The sequence below is a fragment of the Triturus cristatus genome, chromosome 1_1, assembly GCF_964204655.1.
Source record: "Triturus cristatus chromosome 1_1, aTriCri1.1, whole genome shotgun sequence".
Classification (NCBI taxonomy): Eukaryota; Metazoa; Chordata; class Amphibia; order Caudata; family Salamandridae; genus Triturus; species Triturus cristatus.
Genome location: NC_140579.1, coordinates 650,246,554 through 650,272,842, shown reverse-complemented (window position 1 = coordinate 650,272,842; position 26,289 = coordinate 650,246,554). Strand labels below are relative to the sequence as shown.

The window sequence follows — 26,289 nt, the reverse complement described above, 5'->3', positions numbered from 1 at the left end:
TGGGCGTGGCCAACAGGAGTGGGCATGTCCCGTGGCTCCTCGAGGTGAGTGATGGCGGCGAGCCAGCGTTTCCTGCCCCTGACAGCGCTTGGATCGGCTGATTGGGGTTAGCAGGTGAGCGCTAAGGAGTGGGTGCTAAGTGCTTTAAAAATACAGAAATACAATTTTAAAAGCAGTGAATTTTCAATTTTAAGCAAACAGAACTCCCGGCTTCCGCCTCAGGAGGATTAGGTACAATGCGGCATTAGGAATCAGGGCGCGCTTTTGTACTGGCGAGAGGTGGGCGTGGCCAACAGGAGTGGGCATGTCCCGTGGCTCCTCGAGGTGAGTGATGGCGGCGAGCCAGCTTTTCCTGCCCCTGACAGCGCTTGGATCGGCTGATTGGGGTTAGCAGGTGAGCGCTAAGGAGTGGGTGCTTTAAAAATACAGAAATACAATTTTAAAAGCAGTGAATTTTCAATTTTAAGCAAACAGAACTCCCGGCTTCCGCCTCAGGAGGATTAGGTACCTAGAAGACACAGAAACATCAACTGGACAAATTGAAAAAGTGGACAAGTCAAAGGAAGAAGAAATTTATGAACATTTTAGCATACATCCTCTTCATTCAAAAGAAGTTATGGGAGACAATATTGATCTGTTTCAGATGAGGAAAGCAAAAGGAACTCCCGTGAGTGTATGGGAGGAGAGCTTGGAAGCTCGATGTTTTCCTCAGCTGTTTCCTAAAGGAAAAGGAGGACGATACGATGAACGTCCAGAACAGATTCCAGCTTCTGAGTATCGGACTACAAGACTATATGCTGAAGATCCCAGATTTCGACAAGGTATTCCTTATTTGTTCCATCTTTTATTTGAAAGCGACTTGTCTGCACTGTCTTATGCAGTAAATCACATTTTAAAAAGTGGAGTACATTTACAAAATGTGTCTGCTAAGGATTTTATGGAGAAAGTGCAGCACCGAGATGATCATTTGGAAACACAACTGATTAATCTGATGGCTTGTCAGCGTGGGACAAATGAATATTGGTACAGACGCCATGGTGAATTAAAATGCATGTTACGGAATTTAGGAACACCAACATGGTTCCTTACCCTAAGCTGTGCTGAGTACGCTTGGGATGATTTACTGGATTTTCTACGAGAGGCAAATTCAAACATTAAAAACATTGAATACAAGACAGCAGGAGAACTGTGCTCATTGGATCCGGTTAATGTTTGCAGATATTTCAATCATAGATTTGAGGCTATGATGTCCTTCATCTGCAATAAAAAAAATCCACCTCTAGGAGAAGTAGTGGATTTCTTTTGGAGAAAAGAGTACCAGGCAAGAGGTGCTCCTCATATTCATATGCTGTTGTGGATCAAGGATGCCCCAAAGTTTGGAACAGATGCTGATGAAGCAGTGTTATCTTACATTGAAGAATATGCAACATGTGCTATACCAAAAAGCACAGAAGAGAAAAAGTTAAAGGAGCAAGTTTTACGTTTCCAAAGTCATCGGTGTGGAAAATACTGTCGACGGAAATACAAGAGCAAAGAAAAATACTACACTAAATGTCGATTTGGAAGAGTAAACAGTTTTATGTCATCTGTGAGACATACTATCACAAGAAAATCACCTAAGAATACCTACAACCTAAAAAGAAAAGAAGAATCAAAAAATATAAATGACTACAACCCAGTCATTTTATCCATGTGGAATGCTAACATGGATATACAGTATGTAGCTGACAATTCCATTGCTGTTGCTCGATATGTAACGTCTTACATTACTAAATCTGAAAAAAATGAATTGAAAGAAATGTGGGAAGAGATTTCTCACGAGAAGACTGTCAGTAAGAAGCTGTACAGTTTCAGTTTAAAGATGTTATCGCATCGAGAAATTGGATCCTACGAATGTTCAGATAGGTTATCTTCTGCAAGTCTCTACTCGAAATCAAGAAGAATAATTTGGGCAAGTTTAGGCCTTGCAGCAATGAGAAATCGGGTACTGAAATCTGTTGGAGAAATTGAATATTTGGCCGAGAATGACCCAGAAAGTACAGATATTTTTAAATCAAACATGTTGGACACATATTATCCAAAAAGAGGTTATCTGGAGAACATGTGTTCCTATGAAGTGCTGCAGAACTACATTTATTCACGGAAAGCCGCAGAAGACATCAACAATGGAAAATATAAAGTCATTGGTGAGGAAGGATGTTTGGTGAAGCAAACAAAAGCAAGTTTGATAAATCACAGGAAGCTGAGTTGCGACACTACTGACAAAAAGGAATTTTACTACTTGGCTCTTTTACAGCTGTTTAAACCATGGCGTACAGAGGATGAACTACTGGGAGAATTTCAAAGCTATGAAGATTCATTTAATGCTTGCAAAGACAGCATACAATGCAGTACATTCACAACTTCTCTGCAAATGTTAAATGAAGAAATTGAACAGGAAACTACAATTGCAGCAGAAGTAGCTAGAGACAGTTCTCAAGACAGCCAAAGTTCAGGAACACTCAGTCAAGATCCCCTAGGACAACCAATCGTTGAAAATGAAGCATCAATAGCCATGAATGAAGTGGAAACGGCTATGAATCAAGCTCAAGAAGAATTTATAGACTTACAAAATTTGGAAAGACAACTGAATGAAGAGCAGCAACAAATTTATGAAGAGATCAGAAACAAAATTGATCACGGATTTCTACATGAAAAAAAAGAATGCTCATGCACATCATTTCATCCAATCAGGATGTATGTAAGCGGACAAGCTGGAACTGGAAAAAGTTTCCTAATAAAAGTCATCAGAAGCTACCTACAGCAAAAAACGGATTCTACTTTGTCTTGTGTGGTTACTGCTCCAACTGGGTTAGCAGCCTATAACATAAAAGGAATTACCTTACATCGCTTGCTAATGTTACCAGTGGAGCATGAGAACAAAATACAATACAACAAGCTAACTGGAGAAGCATGCTTGGAAGTTTCAAGAGTATTGAAGAAGATGCAAGTTCTCATTATTGATGAGGTGAGCATGGTATCAAACTTAATGCTTGCCTTTGTGCATTTAAGAATGCAGCAAATTCTAAGGACAGACTATGACGTGTTATTTGGTGGAAAACATGTCATAGTTTTTGGGGATCTTCTACAACTTACTCCAGTTAAAGGACAACCAGTGTTTAATACTGTGACACATGAAGACACAAAGAAGTCATTGGGAAGCATCGGTAATGCAAATATTTGGTCCTTCTTTGAGTACAAGGAACTAACTACTAATATGAGGCAAGCAAACGATGAAGAATATGGAAGTATTCTGAAAGATATCAGAATTGGACTACTCACAGAAGTTGGCAAAAAAGCATTACAGAGTCGGCTGCTACATAATTTATTTCCAAAGGAAGAAATAGTTGCAGAGAAGATATACAAGAACATTGCAGAAAAGAAAAGTGTCATCTGCTTAATGCCAACTCTACGTGAATGCTCAATATTCAATGAGGAGCTTTTAAAATTGGAAAAGGAAGATATCAGGAAATTGGAAGCAGTGGACAAAATTGAGGATGGAAGAATTACTATCACATTAACAGGCACACTGAAAAATAAATTGGATTCACTAGAGAAGAACATTTCCAAAACAGCTGGATTAGAAAAAAATCTATATGTTTGCATGAACTGTAGAGTATTTTTAAGGAGAAATTTGGATGTTGAAAAAGGTTTAGTTAATGGAGCTATGGAAAGAGTTGTGGGTTTTATTAATTATCAGAAAAAAGATGGAATTGAATGTTTAAAAATAAAATTTGATCAGATAGAAGAAGTTAAAGACATTTGTCGTTGTTCAGTTCGTTTCATGCTTGTGAAAGACTTATATGTACGTAGGAAGCAGTTTCCGTTTTTGCTAGCATATGCTGTAACTATTCACAAGTCTCAAGGATTGACTGTAGATTGTGCTTTTGTGAACATTGGTTCAACTGTGTTCAAAGAAGGTATGGCTTATGTAGCTTTGTCACGAGTGAAAACATTATCTGGTTTATTCATGATAGACTTTGATGACTCAAAAGTTAGTGCTGATACAAATTGTGTAAAGGAGTATAATAGATTAAGAAGAACCTATGCTCCTCATTTAGGTCAGTATCCTGTGTTGGAGAAACGTGTAGTTTCTCGTAAAAGGAGAAATGAGAATATCTGTAATGAAGATGTAGAGAGGAGGAAAAAAAAAGAGGAGTGATGTAATTGCAAGCAAAAAGAAAAAGGAAAATGAAGAACAGGGTGTAGGATGTCATTTTGAAAATAGCTCTGGTGTCAACTGCTACGCTAATGTAGTGCTGAATGTTGCATTTTATCTGGAAAGTGTGCAAGAGCAGATAATAGCAAATCAGGGAAAAAGATTCTGTTCTGAGTTGAGTCTCCTTTTTCAAAAGCTGAGTAATGATAAAACTCAAATAGAAAGTGCTACTGAAATTAGAAAACTTTTAGATGTATGTTCAGGACGAATACAGTTTTCTCAAAATGTACAGCAAGACGCACAGGAATTCTTGATGTTTTTTCTTCAGGTACTGGAAGAAGAAGGGGTTCCTATTGAAAATGTGTTTGGTCTCTCTTATAAATGGGAACATAGTTGTGAAAACTGTTACAATATATGTGGCTCTAATGTTGATTCTGAAAGGTTTATTTATTTAACATTGCCAGAAAGTAAAACAGTCACTTTTGCTAAATTAGTTAAAGATGCTAATCATAGCATGGAATGCAGTGAGTGTAAATCTGAAATGTTTTCAACGTTAATTTTAAAGGAATACGGACAATATGTAATTTTAATGATGCAACGATGTAAAGCTGATGGTTCAAAATTAGATACTTTAATAAAGAAGTTTACAGGACAGCAATTATCAATTTCAGGAAAAACTTTTGTAACAGTTGCAATAATTTTCCATGAAGGACCTACTGTTACTTCTGGACATTACACAGTTTATCTTAAATGTGAAAAAGGCTGGACACTGTGTAATGATTCCCAATTGATTTTCAAGCAACGTTTGCCTTTTGATTTAGCAAATTCCTATCTAATCTAACTGAAACCTAAATTTTAGAGAGACTTGGCAAGATGTGTACAAAACAATTTTACCATTTTATTGGATTACCATTGGAATTTAAAAAAAAAAAAGATTTTTCAAATTATCATTTGGCCTAATGGAAAGGTAACCAATTGTAATGTGGACTTTTTAAATTTTTAATGAAACTTTGGAAAACCAAAAATTTAGTCAAAATCGGTAACATCTGCACAATTTAAATTTTGGAATGTTATTGGATTGCCATTGGAAATTTATTCAAAAAAGATTTTTAAAATTACTATTTGGCCATGAGGAAAGGTAAACAATTGTATTGTGGACTTATTTAATTATTAATTAATCTTTCGGAAACCAAAATGTTGCAGAGAATCGGTGAGATCTGTACAATTTAAACTTTTGAATTTTATTGGATTACCATTGGAAATTTAATCAAAAAAGAATTTTAAAATTACTATTTGGCCTAAAGGAAATGGAACCAGATGTATTGTGGAGTTATTTGAGATATATTTTTGTGATTATACTTCTGAAACAAAAATGTCAGACGGTATTTTAAAGAAATAAGTATTGATATTAGTTGATATTTTTTTAGAATATTATGCATTTCTATAATGTTATGTTTAAGTTAAAAGAGATTCTGGGCTTTTTTTATACAATCTTTGAGATTGTTATTTTTTTTTTGCCCGCTGTTAAATGATGAATGCAATTGCTTTCACAATTTATAGTGAAATGCAATATATTCTGAAAACGGCAAAAAAATTTTGGGGAAAAACATGTAAATACGTGTACTGTGTAATATATTGATTTATTAAATATTAATACTTTTTTCTTTTTTTTCAGATTGTGAAAGAAAATTTTCAAAAAAACCCAACCATTTTTTCAAGTAATTTCAATTACATTTTAATTAAAAATTAAATTGTTGGGTGGGACAGGTAACTGAGAAATTAGAAGGTCTCTTTCTTCCACTTTATCTCAAAAAGATTTTTAGTATTTAGTTATTAATTCCTCAAGGATCTTGAGATGTGGTAATTGATTTTTAGTGTTTTAAAAAAAAAAAAAAAAATACGCTTACCGTAAAAAAAGTTTTAAAGAAAAAATTAAAAAAAGTTGAGAGGTAAGGTTGGCTCTTAAAAGAGCAGTTGTGTTCATGCAGGGACAGAGGAAAGGAAGTATGGGAACATTAGCTGGTTGGACATTTGTGCTGATCTATTTTGTTGTTAATGAGGGAAACACTGGTCTCCCTATGAACAATTAGATCATGGCAAAATGAACACCGCATAGTAACCCTACCAAACCGAGGGTTCATTTCCAGAGGTTCAGAAAAAGGTGAATGTGCCCCCACAGATGAAGGGCTCTGCTGAGCTTCCGAAGAAGGACTCGGCTGAGCTGCTGTGGATGTGCTTGCTCGACTTACTGAAGGGTTGCCCCTAGTATGTCGTGCATGTGTCCTAGGATGCACATCCTCAAGGTGTCTCAACATAGTGTGATTCCCAAAGGAATACTTCTTGTTGGGATTACCTCGCGAAAGTACACGCTGGCACAGCTTGCAAGTCACCAAGGCAGCATTGACTTTTTTCTCACCCTCTGGAAAACTGAAATACTCCCATATGAAAGAGCTCTTCTGTTTCCTCTTTCTCTGCCTGATGGTGGTGCTGGTAGCCTCACTCTCAGCAGAAGAGTGCTGTTCTGCCATCGTATCACAAAGACAAGTCAGCTCCTTCTCCTAAGGGATCACAACCAGAAATGAGGGGAATGGGTGTGGTGTAGGAGAGTTCTAGAACTGAAAGTAGTTTCAACCAATCAAAAGTTGTGTTTCATGATCACATGACCCACCGTGCGCGTACGTTACGCTTATGTTACGCTTACGGTGCGCTTACGGTAAAAGTGCGCATGCGCGTAAAAAATACACGCGCTCGCGCGCATGCGCAAAACAGTCACTCTACAACACTTACGCGTAACGTGCGCGTGTAGCGTACACGCCTACGCGCCCCACGCACAGTACGTGCGGCTACGCAAATTGCGTAACTATACGCAGAGTAGATAAATTACGGACATTGCGTAAACCGTACGCTTACCGTACGCTTACTGTACGCGCAATTAAAAAAAAAAATAATAAAAAAAAATTTCTATGTTATACTAATATATCTTACCTGTTTGGTAAAAAAAAAAAAAAGAGAAAACTTGATATATTGCATTTTTGTTTTTTTAAAACAGTGTTTTAAGAGAATAAAAAGTTTAAAAAAACTTGTTTTTTAAAAAAAAAAAAAACACATTTGAGATAAGAATTTATAATAAAAAAATCATACAAAATCAATAAAAAAAATATGGGAATCACATATGTTATAGGTAAGAATTAGCATTTAAAAAACCATACAAATTCACTGAAAAAACCATGGGTTTCACACGTTATAGTTAGGGATTAGCATTTAAAAAACCTTGCAAATTCACTGAAAAAACCATAGGTTTCACACATGTTATAGTTAGGAATTAGCATTTAAAAAACCTTGCAAATTCAGTGAAAAAAACATAGGTTTCACACACGTTATAGTTAGCTGGACATTTCACTCGTAAAAAACCAATGAAATTTCCCCGTTATAGTTAGTTAAGCTAACTATAACTCGCGCGCCCGCAATGCACTGCTGATGACGTCACATATTACATCACTCATGACATGGTCAGTGACATCACTGATGACATCTCAAATGACATCACTGATGACATCACTGATGACTTCATCCATGTGATGGAGTGGCAGATCTCCTCTCACCCTAATATAACCTTTGATACACGCATTCAAAAATAGAGACTGAAATTTTCAAAAAAAAGGACATACCAATACCAATTACAACAACCTCTTCAATAATTCTAAGAACCACATAAACATCCACTCATTCACCAACAGTCCTGTACAGTCACTCATTCGTGTACTCACACATCATATGTACTCATACACCAATACATCCTGTTACACAATGCCACTCATCCACAGAGTTACTGACACATATAGTCACTCATGTAAAAAAGAAAGAAACATACATTTACTTGCATATACAGTTATACACACACCACCACACTTACTTCTACAGAAACTTACACATACTTAGTATTTTAAACAATCACTTATAGAAACACATACTTATTCATACAGGAACTCTTTCAATCTCTCACTCTCACATATACTCACTTATATACACCAATAGTCACATATACTAGTTTAAAACATATGTAGTTACTCATAAAGACACTATTGAGACAGCCATTCACTCACTAACACACCCATACACACACTCTTCCACCCATACAGTCCTGCACATATGCTGTCTTCAACACATACAGTGAGTCACTCATTCATGCACCTATGCACTACCTAATACCCCCCACCGAACCATATAGACACTGATACTCAAAAAACCAACTAATAACCTATATAGACACTCATGTAGCTACTCACCAACCCATGCAGCCACTTTTACACAAAGTGAGAGACTGATACAGATATTTACATATTTAAACATTACTCACTAAGCCATGTATTCACTATGATACACTTAATCAGTCAGTTACACAATCAATTTTTCAAAAACAAATCATCCATTTAGACACTTATATACCCATTTATTCTTCCATCGACCTTGAGATATACATATATAAAACATATTTAATTTTCAGAAAAACACACATTCACTGGATGATGTCATGAGTGATGTCATCAGTGATGTCATTTGAGATGTCATCAGTGATGTCATGAGTGATGTCACTGACCATGTCATGAGTGATGTAATATGTGACGTCATCAGCAGTGCATTGCGGGCGCGCGAGTTATAGTTAGCTTAACTAACTATAACGGGGAAATTTCATTGGTTTTTTACGAGTGAAATGTCCAGCTAACTATAACGTGTGTGAAACCTATGGTTTTTTCACTGAATATATATATATATATATATATATATATATATATATATTTATTTATTATCTACTGGCGGTCGCCAGTAGATAGTTATAGTTAGGACCCTGTTTCCATAGGAAATCCGCAACATTCTATTTGGAATAACTTTGGCGCCGGTCGACGAATCCTCGCGAAATTTTTAAAACTAATGGGGCGCTACGCTCCGCTCCTACCCTTAAAGTCTCGGGGGGATTCGTCAAGCGGGGGCTGAGAAAAAAGGGGGGTCCCAAAACGCGTTTTCCCCATGCATTTTTCCATAGGACCTTTAGACACAGCTACAGCCCGAACGGCTGAACAGAATTACTTGTAATTTGGCAGAGAGGTAGTCCTCAGGTCAAGGAAGTGCCTTTTGTAGGTCTGGTGTAAATCTGTTCAGTAGTTCCTGAGAAAATAGCATTTAAATCAATATATATATATCTGTAAGCGCGCTCCGAGCGCGCACCGTAAGCTTACCGTACGCGTACGGTGCCGTGCGTGAGCGCGATTCTGATTGGCTGTTAGATCTTAGTAAACATTCGAATCGGTCGAAACCAGGAAGTGTCGGCCGCCATTTTCTCTCTCGCACTCTGAGGGGGGGAGGAAAAACAAAGTTGGATATCATAAAAAGGGGGCAGGCTAGACAGCTCCTAACCACCTAGCCTTGGTTATGGTGTGCCAGAAGGCCATCCAAAGCCAAAAAATAATTGTTTTTTTTTTTAAAAACGCCGAATACGCTTACCGTACGTGTACGGTGAAAAATTAAATAAAAAAAAAACAAAATCCATATATTCCCTCCCCCCGTGTGCAAAAGGTGCCCGCAGTGCAATTTTTGTGCATGGCATATAAATCAGCTGAACATTTAATAGAAAACCTTTCACAACGAAGCGCCTAATATGTCCTCCGTGTGCGGACGGTGCACGAAGGGCATAGTGCGTACATGGCCCATCCAGCGTAACGTGGGCACGCGGTGCGCGTAGCGCACCGCGTGCCCACTGTGCGTGCACGGCACTAACTGCGTTAAGTGGGCGCGCGGTGCGCGAAGCGCAGCGCGTGCTCTCTGTGCGCGCACGGTGCGCGAAGCACACCGTGCGCGCACGGAACGAACTGCGTGAAGTGGGCGCGCACGGCACGAACGGCGTAAAGTAACTTAGCATTTAAAAAACCGTACAAATTCACTGAAAAAACCATAGGTTTCACACAAGTTATAGTTAGCTGTACATTTCACTCGTAAAAAAACAATGAAATTCCACGTTATAGTTAGTGCAGGCAACTATAACTCACGCGACCGCAATCCTCTGCTGATGCTAATACTGTATTTAGACACTTATTTGCCCATGTCTTCTTCCATTAAATTTTAGCTATACATATATTACAAATTTTTTTTTTTCATAAAGACACATATGTCATTAGCAGAGGATTGCGGTCGCGTGAGTTATAGTTGCCTGCACTAACTATAACGTGGAATTTCATTGGTTTTTTACGAGTGAAATGTACAGCTAACTATAACTTGTGTGAAACCTATGGTTTTTTCAGTGAATATATATATATATATATATATATATATATATATATATATATATATATATATATATATATTTTTTTTTTAAAGTTAAAAAAATATATATAGATATGTTTCTTACTCATTCTTGTTCTCCCAAAAAGATTGTAATCAGCCATTTAGCTGAAAGGCATTGTAAATGAAATGTGACAACGTGTGTCTTGACCAATAACACCCTTTTATAGACACAGCTGCTCCAATGTAGCATTACTGAAATAAACCCTTATGGACGGAAATAAGGGTGCGATTTAGCAGAAGAGTTCACTAATTAAAAATGTTGCAAACCACATTTTGCCTACGCCACCCCTCTCCCAAATAACTCCGTCTACCATCTCAGTTCTAACACTTTGATCTACTAGTGGTCCCTTTCCACTGCACCTGTTCCTGCAATATTTGGTCCAGACTGTCACTTCATGCACTCAAGTACCTCCTAAAGGTCCACCTGTTGAGTAGCAGGGATCTTTGTGGATAACTCACTGAAGACTCACCAAGCCTTCCCATCTTCAGGTGCACCATTCTCTTGCTATTTTCTGCTGGGAAAGATTTTAAAAAATGCTGCAGCCCCCACAGGTGGACTCTTCTTTGCCAGTTATCGGGGACAGGAAGGTATTAGGTCTTTCGGGGGAGCTGGATCCTGGGGAGAAAGACACTGCTAGTCCTCATATTGAAATGAGTGACATTGCTTCTGGTTCATTATCTATTCCGAGCGATATTCAAATGATTGGAGGAGCCTCATGTATGGGCTCTCTACAGATGTCCTCAGGTAAACCATCTATCCCTGGAACTGCCATAAATAATAGTGGCTTGGAGGCACTTCATACCCCTAACTAGAAACTATTGGAAATTCCGGCTCTGGCAAGGCGATGATCTGCCAAAACACCAAATCTCCAAAGAAAGAGACAGACTCCGGTGACTATTTTTTTCCCCTCTCGGATCATTCAGATTCCTCCAGTGATGATTAGGAGTCGAGCGTAAAGATGCATGCGAAGATTGGTCTGCATGATGATGGTGTGAGCGATCACAGTAGTACACTGCCGGAGGATACCGGAGGGGATACGTCGGAGGACAGCCCCCGGACACTTCGCAGGAAAATTTAAACTAGGGAAGGAGTTAATCAGACAGGTAGTAGTAATGCCTTTTCTGCTCTACAATGGGACTACTCCTTTTCAACCGAAATAGATGGCGCCAATCATGGCGATAAGATGTTTAGCCTTACAGTTAAAACGGCAGAATCATCGTCAAAAGAGGTCTCCCTGGCTTTAATTTATCAATCCATCATGATGCATAGAGAGGAAACACGCGCAGAGAGCCAGAGGGCCCAAATCTCCTGTCATAAACTGCAGAACTCAGTGCGTCGTATAGCCAAGACCTGTACGGAGTTTACCACGAGGTTTAATGAGGCGGAAGCACGTATCTCATGCTTAGAGGATGAATTGGGTCGCACAGAAGACCTTGACGGAGACCTTCCGAGCCATGAAAGAGGACACTCAATGGAAGTTGGTTGACCTAGAAAACCGGTCCCGTCAAAATAATTTGAGAGTCCTCCAAATTCCCAAAGGCATGGAAGGACAGGACCCCCGCAAGTTTATTGTCGACTTGTTTACTGAGGCCTTCCCCGAACTTACGCAGTGGGACTGGCAGAGAGAGATACAGAGGGCGCATCGTTTCCCGTTTTCTCTCCGTTCTCGACCGGGCCAAGCAACTAGACCTAGAGCTATTTTGATCTCTCTTAATAATTTTCTTGCCCGTGAAGCAGTATATGAGTTAGCATGGCCTGATGAAAAAAGAGCTGGGAAAGGAGCTGAGTTTTTCGTTCGACCAGATTATTGTCATCAAATGGTTGAGAAGCAATGGCGGTTACGCCAGCTAATTGCACCATTTCAGGCTAAAGGGGCTCAAGCTTGCTTATTAAATCCAGCTAAGCTAAAAGTCCTTCATAAAGAGCACACTCTATTTTTTACCTCTGAAGTGCAAGCCAAAGAATGTTTACCAGCTTTGTGAAATGAAAGTAGCTATTTTCTGGGTATTGATATCAGGGTTGCGCTTATCATGATTCAATCTGTCTTACTCCTCTTAGAATGTGGCTCTGGTGTTCACATTTTCTCCTTTTCTGTTTTCTTGGCTCTATGGCACCCTATGAGCAAATTTATTTTTCTTTGATATATATATATATATATATATATATACACACATACCATTGTTGGCATGTTCAATGGGGGTATGGCTAATTTTCTCTGGTTGCAGTTGTTGTACTTTTGCACATAGGGTGGTGTTTTAGATGTTGGAGCTCGTCATCACCAGGACTATTTGTCCTAATGCCCTTTTGAAGAGGTGGGGCAAGCCCTGGAGGCTTGGGGGGGGGGGGTCAGGGGGTTGGGGGGGGGATGTTGGGTGAAGAAAAAGAATCCACAGTGTCATTGAAATGTTCCGAGTTTTAATGTTATGTTATCCTAGAATTGATCAAATGTTGGTACCTATGTTCAATCCATGGCTAAGCTAGGTCTTCGAATCTATACTTTAAATGTTTGTGGGCTTAATAACTATAATAAGGAGACAAAGAGTGGCTGCCGAGCTCCGCGTGATCCAGGCCGTCTTAGTATGTTTGCAGGAAACGCATATACCATGGGGGAAGCGGAAGATCTTGTCAAAACTGGGCTATGTAGTCTTAACAGTCTCAAAACAATCAACTATGACTAGGGGTGTAGCACTTTTAGCTAGACCAGCATTACAAATAACAGGACGTGTCTTAGCTGATAATCAGTGTCGGTGGGCTATTCAGGAATGTTTTTTTGGGGGAGTGAAGTTCACGCTGTGCACAGTATATGGTTCTAATTTTGACGAGGCCCTCGTTCTTGAATATCTAAATGGGGAGCTTGCGTTATGGCCTGCTCCACTGGTCTTGTGTGGCTACTTTAATATTTATCTGATTGGGACAGACCTTCATTCTGGTGTTCAGAATTATAAAAGGTAGGAAACCTAGGGTCTTTAAGGCCTTGTATCATTTGTTGGCCGATCATGGTCTGATGGATGTTTGGGGTAGTGTCCATAAGCAAGACCTGGGGTATACGTTTTATTCCTACCAGCATAACAAGCTGGTGTGGCTGTACTATTTGCCGGAATTAAGATACAAGTTTATCCAAGAATCACTTCTGACCATGCACCAGTAGTGTTGGATATCTCCGCGTTGGGGACATGTAAAACTCCAAAGGGTTTTACTTTTTTTTTTTTTTTAAAGGTCTGTTTTTATTTTCTATGAACAAAGTCGGACAGAGGTCCAAAATGACACAGCGTTAAGCCTACAACCCCTTTAGGGCCGGCCGCGTTTCACCCAAGACTCCCCGAGAATCTGCAGAGGCATGAAGAGGCAATTGTAAACACAGCATGTCGCCTACAACCCTTGGTGGGCCGGCCGCGTGACATTGTATATAGAGCAATATTAGGGTGGTATGCGAAGTCTTAGGACCTTTTTAGTACAACAACAAGAACAAAGAAAACACGGGCCTAAGACCCATCTAAAGTGGATAGTAATGAAGGAATAGAAAAAGATCAGAAAAGAGGGAAGGGAAGTAGGCAACAATAAAAGCAACAAGGCAGGCGGGCGGGCATACGCGCATCAAAGTGCATGGTGTTGAGAGCGCATACTTTGAGGCCTGTCGCAGGGTACGTCCTCCAGGACTGGTATAGTTACGCAAGCAGTCTATTGGGGTCTGACGGAATTATGGCATCTTCAAACATTCATAACGCTCTGAGCTTGGAAGGCAGATAACGCGCATGTTCTACATTGCAGAGATATTGAACTAAGGGTCGCCAAACAGCAGTGAAGCGGGTGTCGCGCGATTGCAGCCGCGCTGTAAGAAGCTCCATGGTTATGACATGCCATAAGCACGTGAACCATGCAGAGATTGGGGGAGGTTCCGTTTTTTTCCAGTACAGCGCTATAAGTTGTTTAGCCGCCCGTAGCATATGTAGTGCTATAGTCCAGTCGCTGCGGGTAAGTGCCTTTAAGTTGGTTGGTTTAAGGCCCAAAAGTATCGTGGTTGCAGACTCCGGTAGGGGGAAGCCCAATACTTCCTTAATATGATTAAGGACTTCCTTCCAGAGCAAGGTCAAGAGCGGGCAAGCCCACCAAATGTGAATGAAATCCCCAGAAGCATTCAAACATCTCCAGCACAATGGGGACACGGCAGGGAACATTTTGTGCAATCGGGTAGGCGTAGAATACCATTGTGTCATAATTTGATAGGCATTCTCCCTTTGCTCAATGGTGCGATAGACCCCAGGGATATCCCGCCAAAGGCGACTCCACTGTGACGGCGTGAGTTCCGTGGTTGACGCCGATTGCCATTGACGCGGATACGAATGTGCATTTAGTATTGGAGGATGCTGTAAGATCTGGTATGTCCAAGAAATAAGGCCTTTCGACTCATCGAAGGATCGCACAAGTCGTTCAAAGGGGGGTGAATGGCCGAACAGCGGCCTGTTGTATCTCAAGTGAGGACACCCAATGCCGCAACTGGGCATACAGTCTCGCGCTCAGCGGAAGGCAAAAGTCCTCCCAGCACTGTGCAAATGTCTTAAGCATTCCCCCCTATACAGGTCTCCGATCACTCTGCAACCCCCCTGTAGCCAGTTGGTGAACGTATGCGAATGGAGGGCCGGAGGGAATAGTGGGTTACCAGCAATAGGGGTATGAGGGGAAGGTTGTTAACCCGTTACGCACTGCTACTTTATCCCATATATCTAGAACCGTTTTAGTAGGTACCGCAATATAGGCACTGCGTGAGCGCTCCGTACGATGGTGCCACTTAAGGTCCCAGATGGAGCGTCCAGTTACTGTCCTGTCCATATGGAACCAGATCTTTTCACTTTCGACAGCTATCCACTCCGAGACAAAGCGGAGATGCGATGCCCAATAATAATTCAAAAGATTAGGGCATGCTAGCCCCCCTCTGTCTCGCGGCGACATGAGGGTCTTCTGAGAGAATCGTGGTCTACGTCCGCCCCAGATAAAGCGGGTGAGGTCCCGCTGCAGACCCTGTATTTGGTGTTGCGGGATGGGGGTGGGAAGACATTGAAATAAATATAAGAGTTTAGGGAGTATCAACATTTTCACGGCGTTAAGCCTACCCAACCAGGAGAGAGTTAGGGATTTCCAACCCCGCAGATCCTCCAAGACGGTTCTCTTGCATTCCCGCCAATTAACCTGGGTCCATGAGCCCAAGGAGGGGGTCAATTGAAGCCCTAAGTACCTGATGGAGTCCGTGGCCCATTGATAAGGGGCACGCGTTTTCAACACTGGTATCTCCTCCTTCGGGATCGTAAGATTCAAAGCCCAAGATTTGCCGTGGTTAATTTTAAGGCCGGAAGCCTGCTCAAACTACTGTAGCAGATTGTGAAGTGCCGGAAGGGAGGTGTGTGGACACGAGAGGGTGAGAATAAGATCATCCACGAAGAGCGCCACCTTGTTCTGCCTGCCTCCAAGAGAAATGCCATGTATGTCCGCATTCTGTCTGATCATTTCTGCTAAGGGCTCCACCACCAGACAACAGTGGCACCCCTGCAGAGTACCCCTGTGTATGGAGAAAGGTTCTGTGAGTTGTCACTTTAAACCCGAACCCCTTGCGGGGATAGATATGGGGCCATGATCATGGATATCATGTTCCGGCCTAGTCCAATCTTTTGCAGCACCGCGCGAAGAAAGCCCTAGTCTACTCGATCAAACGGCTTCTCCGCGTCAAGCGAGAGAAGGCAGGCTGGTATATTCCAGTGCTGTGCTTTCCCCACCAGGTGTGCGATTCTACGCACATTGTCCGCTCCCTGCCTATTACGAATGAAGCCCACTTGATCTGGCTCCACTAGGCCAGGCATGTGGGGGTCTAAGCGTCTGGCGAGCATTTTGGTGTAGATTTTGAGGTCAGTGTTCAGCAAAGCGATGGGACGATACAGGGCATACATCATGAGATCTTTTCCCGGCTTGGGTATAAGAGCTACTTCAGCCATACCCATGGAGGGCGTCGGCCCTTCAGAGTCCGAGAAGGAACTGTAGAGACGCAAGAGATGTGGCTGGAGTTGTGGCAGGAACATACGGTAGAATACCAGTGGCAGGCCATCTTGTCCTGGTGTCTTTCCAAGAGGGAGATCCTTCAGCGCTGCCATCAATTCCTCCGCCGTAAGGGGCTCTTTTTGGCATGGTGTGGGTGAATTGGGGTCCAGGGGCATTGGTTCAAAATAGCATCAATATGGTCTGTGGAAGGCAGTTCCGCCGCATAAAGGGCAGCATAATAAACCCTAAAGGCATCACATTTAGCTTGTTCCGTGATGGCCCAGTCTCCAGCCAATGTTCGGTTATTTGCTATATGAGCCTTCGCTGTGCGTGTCTTCAAGCGCTTCGCCAACAATCTGCCCACCTTGTCCCCCCCTCTCAAAATATCTTTGTTTTAAGGCTAGCAGGGATCGTTCAGCTTTGTTGGTGCGCAGGGCGCGGAGCTGGCCCCGAAGGTTCGCAAGCCGCCTCCTACCTGCGAGCGAGGAATGGCCCTGATCTTGCTTCTCCAGCGTCTTAATGTCCTTGGCAAAGCTATCCTCCAGACGGCGGGCTTCCCGCACCCGTGCGATCGTCAAAGAAGTGATGTGGCCGCGAATCGTAGCCTTAAAGGCATCCCACACCACAGAAAAGGGGGTCTCAGGGAGGGCATTGGTCACAAAATAAGAGTCAATAGCGGTCCGTATGCTCTCCACATCAGTCGGGTCGCATAAGACATGCAGCGACAAGTGCCACCACGGAAGGCGGGCAGAGCAAGCGGCCGAATCCTGTAAAAGAAGCACCACGTGGGAATGGTCAGATAGCGATATATCAGACATAGATGCCCCCAACGTGTCCCTCATGATGTTGTGCGAAATAAAAAGATAATCAATACGCGAGTACGAACGGTGAACATGGGAGTAGTACGATTAATCCCGCACCTCCGGAGAGTAAGATCGACCATACGTCTAGCAGGCCAAGGTCTGCTCTCTAGGTCTTTCAGGCAGAGTGCTCCGGCATTATTAGCTACATTGCGGAAGAGGAGCTGGGGGATATAGGAGCCATTGATCAGGGAGGTGGAGAGTCCGGGCCTCACTCAGGTTTGTCCCCTTCCAAGGACCGTATGTGCTCTATAATGTCCTATTTGTCCAGCAAGGACGCTTGTTCAGTTAAGGGCGGTGAGCGTCTGTACCGGAGCACGGTCGACCAGGTCGGCTTGGCAGGCACCCGCGTAGAAGGCGAAGGGCGGGTGGGGCTGGTAGGACACAAGGAAGAAAGTCGGAGCAGTTGAGCCGCATCACTGTAGGATCGAATCACCCTGCGCTTGGACTCCCACATAAAAATATCAGCAAATAGGTGGCCCCACTGAAAGGGGATGTTCATGCTCCGCAATTTGTCCGTCACGGGTTTAAAGTCACAGCGGCGGCACAGGGTAGTGGGTGCCAGGTCCTGGAAAATCTGGATTTTGTGCCCCTCATATGCAAGATCTGGCTTGGCTCGCACTGACCGAAGTATAGCTTCTTTTTCAGTAAAAAAGAGGACCCTGGTTAAAATATCCGGAAGGTGGCCCGACCTGCCCGCGGGCCCGGAGACGCGATGAGCGCGATCCAAAGCCGGCGGGGAGGCGTCATCTCCCCACACCTCGTGCAGTAGCCGCGCCACATAGGTCATAATGTCTTTCCCTTCCGCTCCAACAGGAACCCCCGAATGCGGAGGTTATTCAGGCGGCTTCTATTTTCCAGGTCCTCCTGCTTTGGTTGTAATTCTATGTGTTGGTCTTCCAGGACGGCTAAGCGCTGCCAAAGCTGTTCCTGGTCTTCTGTACGGGCATCAACCGTCTTCTCCAGCCCCATCTACTCGCTCGCCCAACTCCGTGACTTCTCTCCGGAGTTCCCGAACACAGGAGTGCACTTCGGTCCGCAGGGAGCCAATCTCGGTCTTCAGTTCTGACATAAAGGAAGCCATAAAAGCCTGTGTCACCGGCAGTGAGTCCCCCCCTGCCTACGGGGCCCCCTCAGCAGGTGCGGACGAGCCCACCTTGCCCAACATCGCCGCTACCGAATTGTCCTTGGGTGTCGGCCCTGGTGTGTCTTTGCCTCTGTTAATGCGTGTCATTTTTAGGCAGTAGTCAGTCAATCGGCTTCTAGACTTTGAGGGTATGAGGAGACCACCCGCAGTGCCTGAAAATCACGGGTCCCAATGGGAGCACCACCCCCCCACTGCAGGGCCCCTCAGAGGCAACCGGCCCCACCGCGGGCCCAGGTGAACCAGGCAGTTCAGGGTACAAGATCCCAACAATCAGGTTGTCGCGACAGGTCCCCAGCTCCCATCCGCACGCATGTTCAGCAACCCCCGGCTATCCTGCAGCACCTCCTCACCGATCACATCAGCCCCACTGTAAAGTGCAGTCGGGCCCCCCAGACGCAGTACAATGCCTCAGCCGCGTCTCACGAGAAGCACCCAGGGGGGGCCTAAGGGCACGCAAGGTCCGTCACCTCGTCACTGGATTGGCACTATGTGTGTGGTGCGGCAGCTCCTCTTGTGGCCCACCAGCAAGACGGGAGGGGCCCAAGGTTTTACAAACAGCGCGGGCAAGGTCACAGTGATCGAGTTAGCATCAATATCTAAACTGCCTGGTGCCGCATCGTAGAGATAGTCAGTAGAAGGTCAGCGGGAAGACTGGCAAGCAGCAGGGCTCCCCGAGAGCCGCCGGTCTCAACCTAGTCCGCAGCGTGCCAGCTCAGCTCCAGGCCAGGCGCAGAATGGGAGGGCCCCACAGGGCTATGAGATGCAGGTTGCCAGAAGGAGGGCACACAGGAGCGCACCAGCAGAGAGGGACCCCACCTTCCACAACTCCTCTCGCGCCGCAAGGTTGCGCTATCGATGGCCAGCAGCAGATCACTCAGGTAAGGCGTCCTCTCCGCATTAGCCCACCTCCAGCAGACTCCCGGGCCTACTTCCCGTCCCGCAGCAGCTCCAGAGGGACCGGGGAGGCTCAAGGCGTTGGGCCCGACGGTGTAAAGGGCTGTAGCGCTGCACCAGGCAATGCGAGTGCTCACCCCTGGGACCCTCACAAGGCCTGCAACATTACTTCAAGGCCGCACTCCCCACTGGGCCCCAGTTACTCACAGTCTCCACCGGCAGGATGCGGGCAAAATGGCGGCCGCCTCCGGAGCCGGCCCCTGAAGGCCCGAGACACACCTGGGCTGGTACAATCGTCGCCGTCGTCCTCCAGCCAGGCTCATGCACCGCCACCTCTCCCCAGACTGCCCGGAGGCCCCGCTGGACCTGAGAAAGCAATCGGCCAGGTGCCAAGCCGGCAGATGCGTCCCCGGCCCAGCAGACAAAATGGCGGCTCAGGATCCTCCGCAGAGGCGCCGACTGTTCACCCGCTCCGGGCCGGCTGGGCTCACCCTCCAGACCTCCAAAGGCGTCTCCGCTGCCTCGCAGTCACCTTTCAAGTCGCAGAGCAGCAGAAGGTCCCTGAGCGATCAGAGGCAGCTATCATCGCATCCCACGGAACCCCCGCTCCGGACGCCGCAAAATGGCGGGCGCTCCGATCGCAGACCAGGTCGCGGGAGCCTCACCACTGTTATCGCCGCTCCCGCAGGGTCTTCTGCTCCGCCGAAGGTGCCCCCAGCCGTCCGCCGCCAGGACACCCCCAGAGGCGGTATGAGTGGGCCCGCCGGAGCACTCCGAGCGCGCGTCCTACCGCATAGCCAGCAAGTCCTCGCCCCAGGGTTTTACTTTTAAATGTATTCTTGCATCATATGGTAACCAAATTAGGAATTTTAGGGCTGGGGATATGTGATTGTTTCTTTTTGTCCCAGTAATCAATCTCGCTGTGGCATTATTGGAAGCCCTTAGTGGGGCCAAGCTCTGTTTGGGGAGACCACAGAGCGTGGAGCAACCATAGTCTAGTCTTTGAAAAACTAGAGCTTATACCGTCAATTTCCTGTGGAAGGAATGGTTTGAGATTCCTTAGTATACTCAACTGATGTTTAGCTCCCCTGGCTGCATTGCTGATATGGTTCTTCATAATCAAGTGCATGTCTAGTGTGATTCTGAGGGATTTAGCTGACTCAATGGGGGGGACCAGTTGAAGGCTGTAAGGTGTTTCATCCAAAGGTCAATCTTGGGAATGTTGTTAGGGGGAGCAATGAGAAGGAATTCTGTTTTGGAGGTGTTGAGCAAGAGGTAGTTGTCAGTGAGCCGGTTGTGAGTGTTCATCAGGATGGAGTTGAGTGAGATGAAGTCTTCCGGGGAAGTGATTTTCAGATGAAGTTGTGTCATCCACATACATATGAAAAAGAATGTTCACGGAGTTCGAGTCTTTTGCTAATGGTTCCAAGAATAAATTGAAGAGTATGGGTGACAGGGCGGACCCCTGTGCAACCCCCATAGTTACTGTGTGGGGCTGAGATAGGGATTGATTCATCTTGATTCTTTGGGATCTGTTTTGGAGGAAGGAAGTGAACCATTTCAATACAAATCCGGATAGGCCCATCCTGTGTTCTAGAGTGGACAGTAGTTTGATACGGTTAACAACGTGAAAGCAGAAGATAGGTCAAGGAGGGTCAATAAACACTCATTTTGGTCCAGAATTTTTTTTTATGTCATCCATGATGTGAGCGAGAGCAGATTCGGTGCTGTGCCCTCTCCAAAAAAAACAGATTGATGATGATCCAACAGTTGAAATTTCTCAATGTGAGAGCAGAGTTGTATTAGCACGCACTTTTCAAAAAGTTTTGCCAGAGTGGGGATGTTGGAAATGGGACGGATATTGTTCAGATCAGAGCTGTCTGCGTTACTTTTTTTGAGAATGGGGGATACCTGTGATGCGTTTAGAGAGTCGGGGATCGTGCCTTGCACTAGTGAAGCATTGACAATCTATCATTGACTGTATGTTTCTGCACCCCACCCCGGCGCGGATGGGTGGCTCTGGGGTCTAAGTTGAAAACAGTGGGTCGGCGGGTGCTCTGTGCTCACGGGGCCAGGAGGATGGAGCTGCCAACCCCCTGACATGTTCGAATCGCACTTGAGGGCAGCAGGCATTCTGCAAATTGGGGAGGTGGGTAGTTCTAGATCTAAACCCACGGTGCAAGGGAGCAGGGGGGGGGGGGGGGAGGAGGGGGGGTGAGTTCAAGGTTTCGTTCAATATAATACTGTTTCCCTAGTAGTTGCTGCGTGTAGCTTACGAGCAGTCCTCTCAGACCATGGTGCAGACCACAGGGATGATGTCAGCTGGCAACAGCGGTGGCGGTGAGACCAGGGTGGCGGCATCCGGTTGCCGTTTCCCCCTGTGGCAACTGAGACACGCAGTCTCAGAGGCGGTTCCAAGAGGAAAGTGAAGTCTTTGCTGTCCCTGAGATTTCATGGACAGGAGGCAAGCTCTATATCAAACCCTTGGAGATACTCAGCACCAAGTGAAGAAAGTTCAGTCCAGTCCTTTCACTGGCCAAGGCAGAAGTGGCAACTGCCGGTCAACCCAGCAAAGCAACAACCCAGCAAAGCAACGCCACAACAAAGGGGCAGTACTCCTCCTGGCAGTTCTTCCAGCTCCTCTTCTTGGCAGGTTCCTTGATACAAGCGGGTTCTAAAGTTCTGTGGCCTGGGCCCCAATATTTATACTCAGTTTCTCTTTGTTCTCTTGGGCAGTGTGTGTCAGTGCTCAGTCCAAACCAGTTTGGTCCGCTCTGGCCCAGCTTCCCAGCAGGAGGTGGAGACAGCATTGTCCAAGGCAGACTAGGCCCATTCAGGTGCAAGAAAGTCTCCTCCCACTACTCTAAATGCAGCCTAGGTCTATTCAGCCCAGCCGTGACGCAGGACACACCTCGACCCCCCCCCCCAAAGTGGCTGTCTGAAGAAAATGCACATCCCCAATCCCTGTCACTCCAAGCCAGACAGTCAATCCACAACCAAGCAGAGGTGCACGGGGTACTAAGCAAGAAAATACCTACTTTCTAAAGGTGGTATTTTCAAGCACAGAATATGAAAATCATCTTTATTAAAAGATGCCTTTCTACATTCTGAGTTAAGGCATACTAAACTATTTCTCTATATTCTTTTCTTGTCCCAATGGGAAGATATACTTGTAAAATGTTACCCAGTACTTCCCATTCTGTCCTATGGGACAGATAGCCTTCCAATAGTGAAAGTGAAATATACTGTACTTCATTATCAGCACGTCACACACACCAGTACATGTCCTACCTTTCAAGTACACTGCACCCCGTCCATTGGGGTGACTTGGGCCTGTCTACCTTAGGGGTGACTCATATTAAATAAAAGGGAAGGTTAGGGCTTGGCAAGTGGGTGCACTTGCCAAGTCGACATGGCAGTAAAAACTGCGAGCAGACACTGCAGTGGCAGGTCTGAGGACCCTTTGAGAGGCTGGTCGTATGGGTGGCACAGGTTGTATGGGTGGCACAATCAGTGCTGCAGGCCCACTAGCAGAATTTGATTTACAGGCCCTGGCACACTCTGATCATTTTACTAGGGACTTACCGGTAAATCAAATATGTCACTCATGGCAACACCAATCCATAATAAATTTACAAAAGGAGTACTTACACTTTAACACGCAACAGCAGAGGGAAGGTGCGCAGAGACACTAAACCAGCAAAAACAGAGTCAAAACCAGGAGATCAGAAAGCAAAACGACAGGGGAAACACGCCAACAGATGCCAGGTCTAACACTATGGCTGGCTGTTGCTGCTGGGGTAGCAGAGCAAAATTTGACCAGACTGTGGGGAGCGAGCAGACCCACAACAGTCCAGGAATGGAAAAATTACCTCGGCTGGTGCCAGATTGCGCAGCGCAGGATCTATCAAGGTCGGGGATGCCCCCGCAAATTTGATAAGATTTGGGGAGAATGGATACAATACAAAGGGACCTAAGGGAGGGGCTGGATGGTTATGAAGGAAGGGGGCAAGGAAGCCTGTTGGTGAATGCATCAGTTGGTATAGCTGGCATGATACGCACTGTACATGTGCATGGGCCGGGTGTGATCAGTTTTGAGATGAAATGTGCATAAACTCCCTGTGAGGAGCCCATGGTGTTTGTTAATCCTCCAAACTGTTCTGTTGTGTATCTGAACTACACTTAATAAAAAGAGTTATTAAAAAAAATTATTCATGAGTTATACCATTGTTAAATAACAGGATAGGCAGTGCATTTTGTTGTTGCTTGTTACAGACCGGAAGCTGTACTTGGTCCAAGCTCCATGGTAGGGACCACACACAAAGCCCCAATGGGAAGCTGGAGCCAAGGAGGAGGCGCCATGCAATACAAAGCACGGAAACTGGAGTGTCGTAGGAGCCGACCAATGGTAAGTAATGGGCGGGCTCTAAGTCCCTTTTAAGATTTTTTTCTTTTTCATTACAAGAGATTTTGCAAGCGCTGTGCAGGCGAAGCCTAAATGTAGGAATGCCGTGCCACTAGAGTCAAAGGTCTGAGCAAGGTAAAGAAAGATCACAAAGAGATGGTGTCCCTTGCTTATATCAACACTTCAGGATGTCCGCACTAAGTATACACACTAGTAATCAAAATGGGAATGATTTACAGTGGTGGTTAGCCTGAAAACCTTACATGATAGTAGCCATCAAGGACCATGGGTGCACAACCCTGGTATAGAAGAACAAAGGAAGGTTTGTTCAACTGTACCTATTGTTTTGACCACAGTGTACTACATCCGGTGTTTCACTTAATTACTGGTAGAATATAAAAACAAAATGACATTGCAGCTATAACCATCAAAACATATGTGAAAGCAACAAGAGCCCTTCCTTTTTTTAAATTCAAAATGAAATTGCCTACAGAAATCAGCAAAGCACTCAGTCAATTTACCCCAGTGGTGATCACAGCTATACCTTCTTTCTTCTCCCGAGATTGTGATGATTTTTCAGCTTCACACCATTTTGTAAAAATTTCTTGGCAAACATCGTCTAAGGAAACCTCCTCCTAGGGGAAAAAAGATAAGTTAGAGCACAGCTAGAATGTTAGCATGTGATGTTCAGTTACTCACCTATGCATAAAACCAAATCCAAGAATGGATACAAATTGTGGAGCATTTTGTTAAGTCAAAATCTTTTACTTATGGAAGAACTAGTTATTCAGGTAGAGCACATTTATTCAGAAAAGTTTATTGTTCCTTACTTTTCTCTTTAAGAAACGTATTGTGTTTATTAACCAAGTTCAACGTCGACTTGCGAAGAAACAGTCCACGATGTTCTCACTTAGCCTGGTTTCTTTAAGGCAACATAATCTCGCTTGCCAGCCTACACAGCATTTTTAATGACAGTTGGTTTGGCTTATACATGAAAGTGTCTCGAGTCACTAGTGAGTTTAGGCACTCGGTTAGCGATAAATGATGCACTTTGTCATTCATCCTTGCATTTGTGATTCCATTTATTCACTCATTGACTCATTCTTGCATTATCCCACTTACCCATCTACAATAAAACATACTCGCAGACTTAACAAGCATATGAAAAATAAATGAAAAAAAGAAAAGTAGACAAGCATTGGCATAGCCAATATGTCTCGCCTTTGGGACCTTCTAAGTGTTTAGCCATGCAGCACATTACTACGTGAGAGCGGTTGGCTTTGCCTATATGTTTTAGCCATGTTGTATAGCAGCGTGGCTGAAAGTAAAGGAAATAAACAGCAAAGAAATGACAGCACATCCAGAGAGACAGCAGTATCAGGAAAGCGCACCTCTGATGCAACATACCATGTGTAAACATTCTCGTGATATACTTACTGCGATATGATGACTACCGATGAAACAAGCATTGAAAATGCAATAGGTCTCGCCTTTGATTAAGTTACAGCCATTTGCTTTGCTAATGGTATTGTATAGCAAAGCAAACGGCTTTAACTTAATGAAAGGCGAGACCTATTGCATTTTTAATGCTTGTTCTCTCTTGTTCTGGGTCCAACTCGATGAGGTAAAATATGTGCTGGTGGGCCCCACCTGCCAGCAACAGCTCAAATTAAGCACTACAAATGGGCAAATTCTACACCCCAGCAGAACTAAGCAAAAATAATGTTCCACACAGACCCAGAGCCCAATCTAGCTGCTCACCATACAAAATATTCCATGACTAAACAATATATAATCCTACTCCAGCCTTACTAATGTCCATCCAACACACCGTATTAACAATAGGAAACACTACAAATTGGAATATCAACAGAACAAACATCAACAAGGATGCCAGAAACAAAGGGCACACAGATTGTGAAAGCACCTGGGAACCATAAGATTGTGGCAATGCACTACACTGCACTTAAGATATCATATTTGCACTAGACATTCTATGTTGCAAATGGAGCAAGAGTGACTCGTACAAAATGGCACTACATGGGGTTAAGATACTGGATTTGAAGCCGGGTTATAAGATTCTGAGAGCAGCACTTTAACCACTAGCCATCATCTCTTTCTAATATTGAAAGCTTGGTGCATCAAACTGGAGCTATTGCATCACATCCTATGTTTTCAAGTGAAAGATACCGAGTACCTGCACGTATTTTTTAATTTGTCGGGGAAGATTTAAAAAAAAAAAGGAAGTACCAGCACTTCTCATAAAGGGGTGCTTCTCAAAAGAAAGGGGAACTCGCGATACAGAGCGCCTGAACTTGTGTGTTTCCTTTCTAAGCACTAATCAGGCCTTTGAAAAGTCACGGTAACTAAAAGCATGGCACTGGACAAGGAAGACGGAAATAAGCACTTGAGTGTGATATGGGA

The 26,289-nt window shown here is 44.2% G+C and overlaps 1 protein-coding gene across 3 annotated transcripts in view; it reads right to left on the bottom strand.

Moving 5' to 3' along the window:
• The window catches only part of CCDC43 (coiled-coil domain containing 43), a 212,280-nt gene that overhangs the window by 139,572 nt on the left and 46,419 nt on the right, over positions 1 to 26,289 (bottom strand). For all 3 annotated transcript variants that reach the window (XM_085646727.1, XM_085646729.1, XM_085646730.1), the window contains one exon: positions 24,410 to 24,500. In XM_085646727.1, coding sequence (XP_085502853.1) covers positions 24,410 to 24,500 — 91 coding nt within the window. The remainder of the gene's footprint in view (positions 1 to 24,409; positions 24,501 to 26,289) is intronic.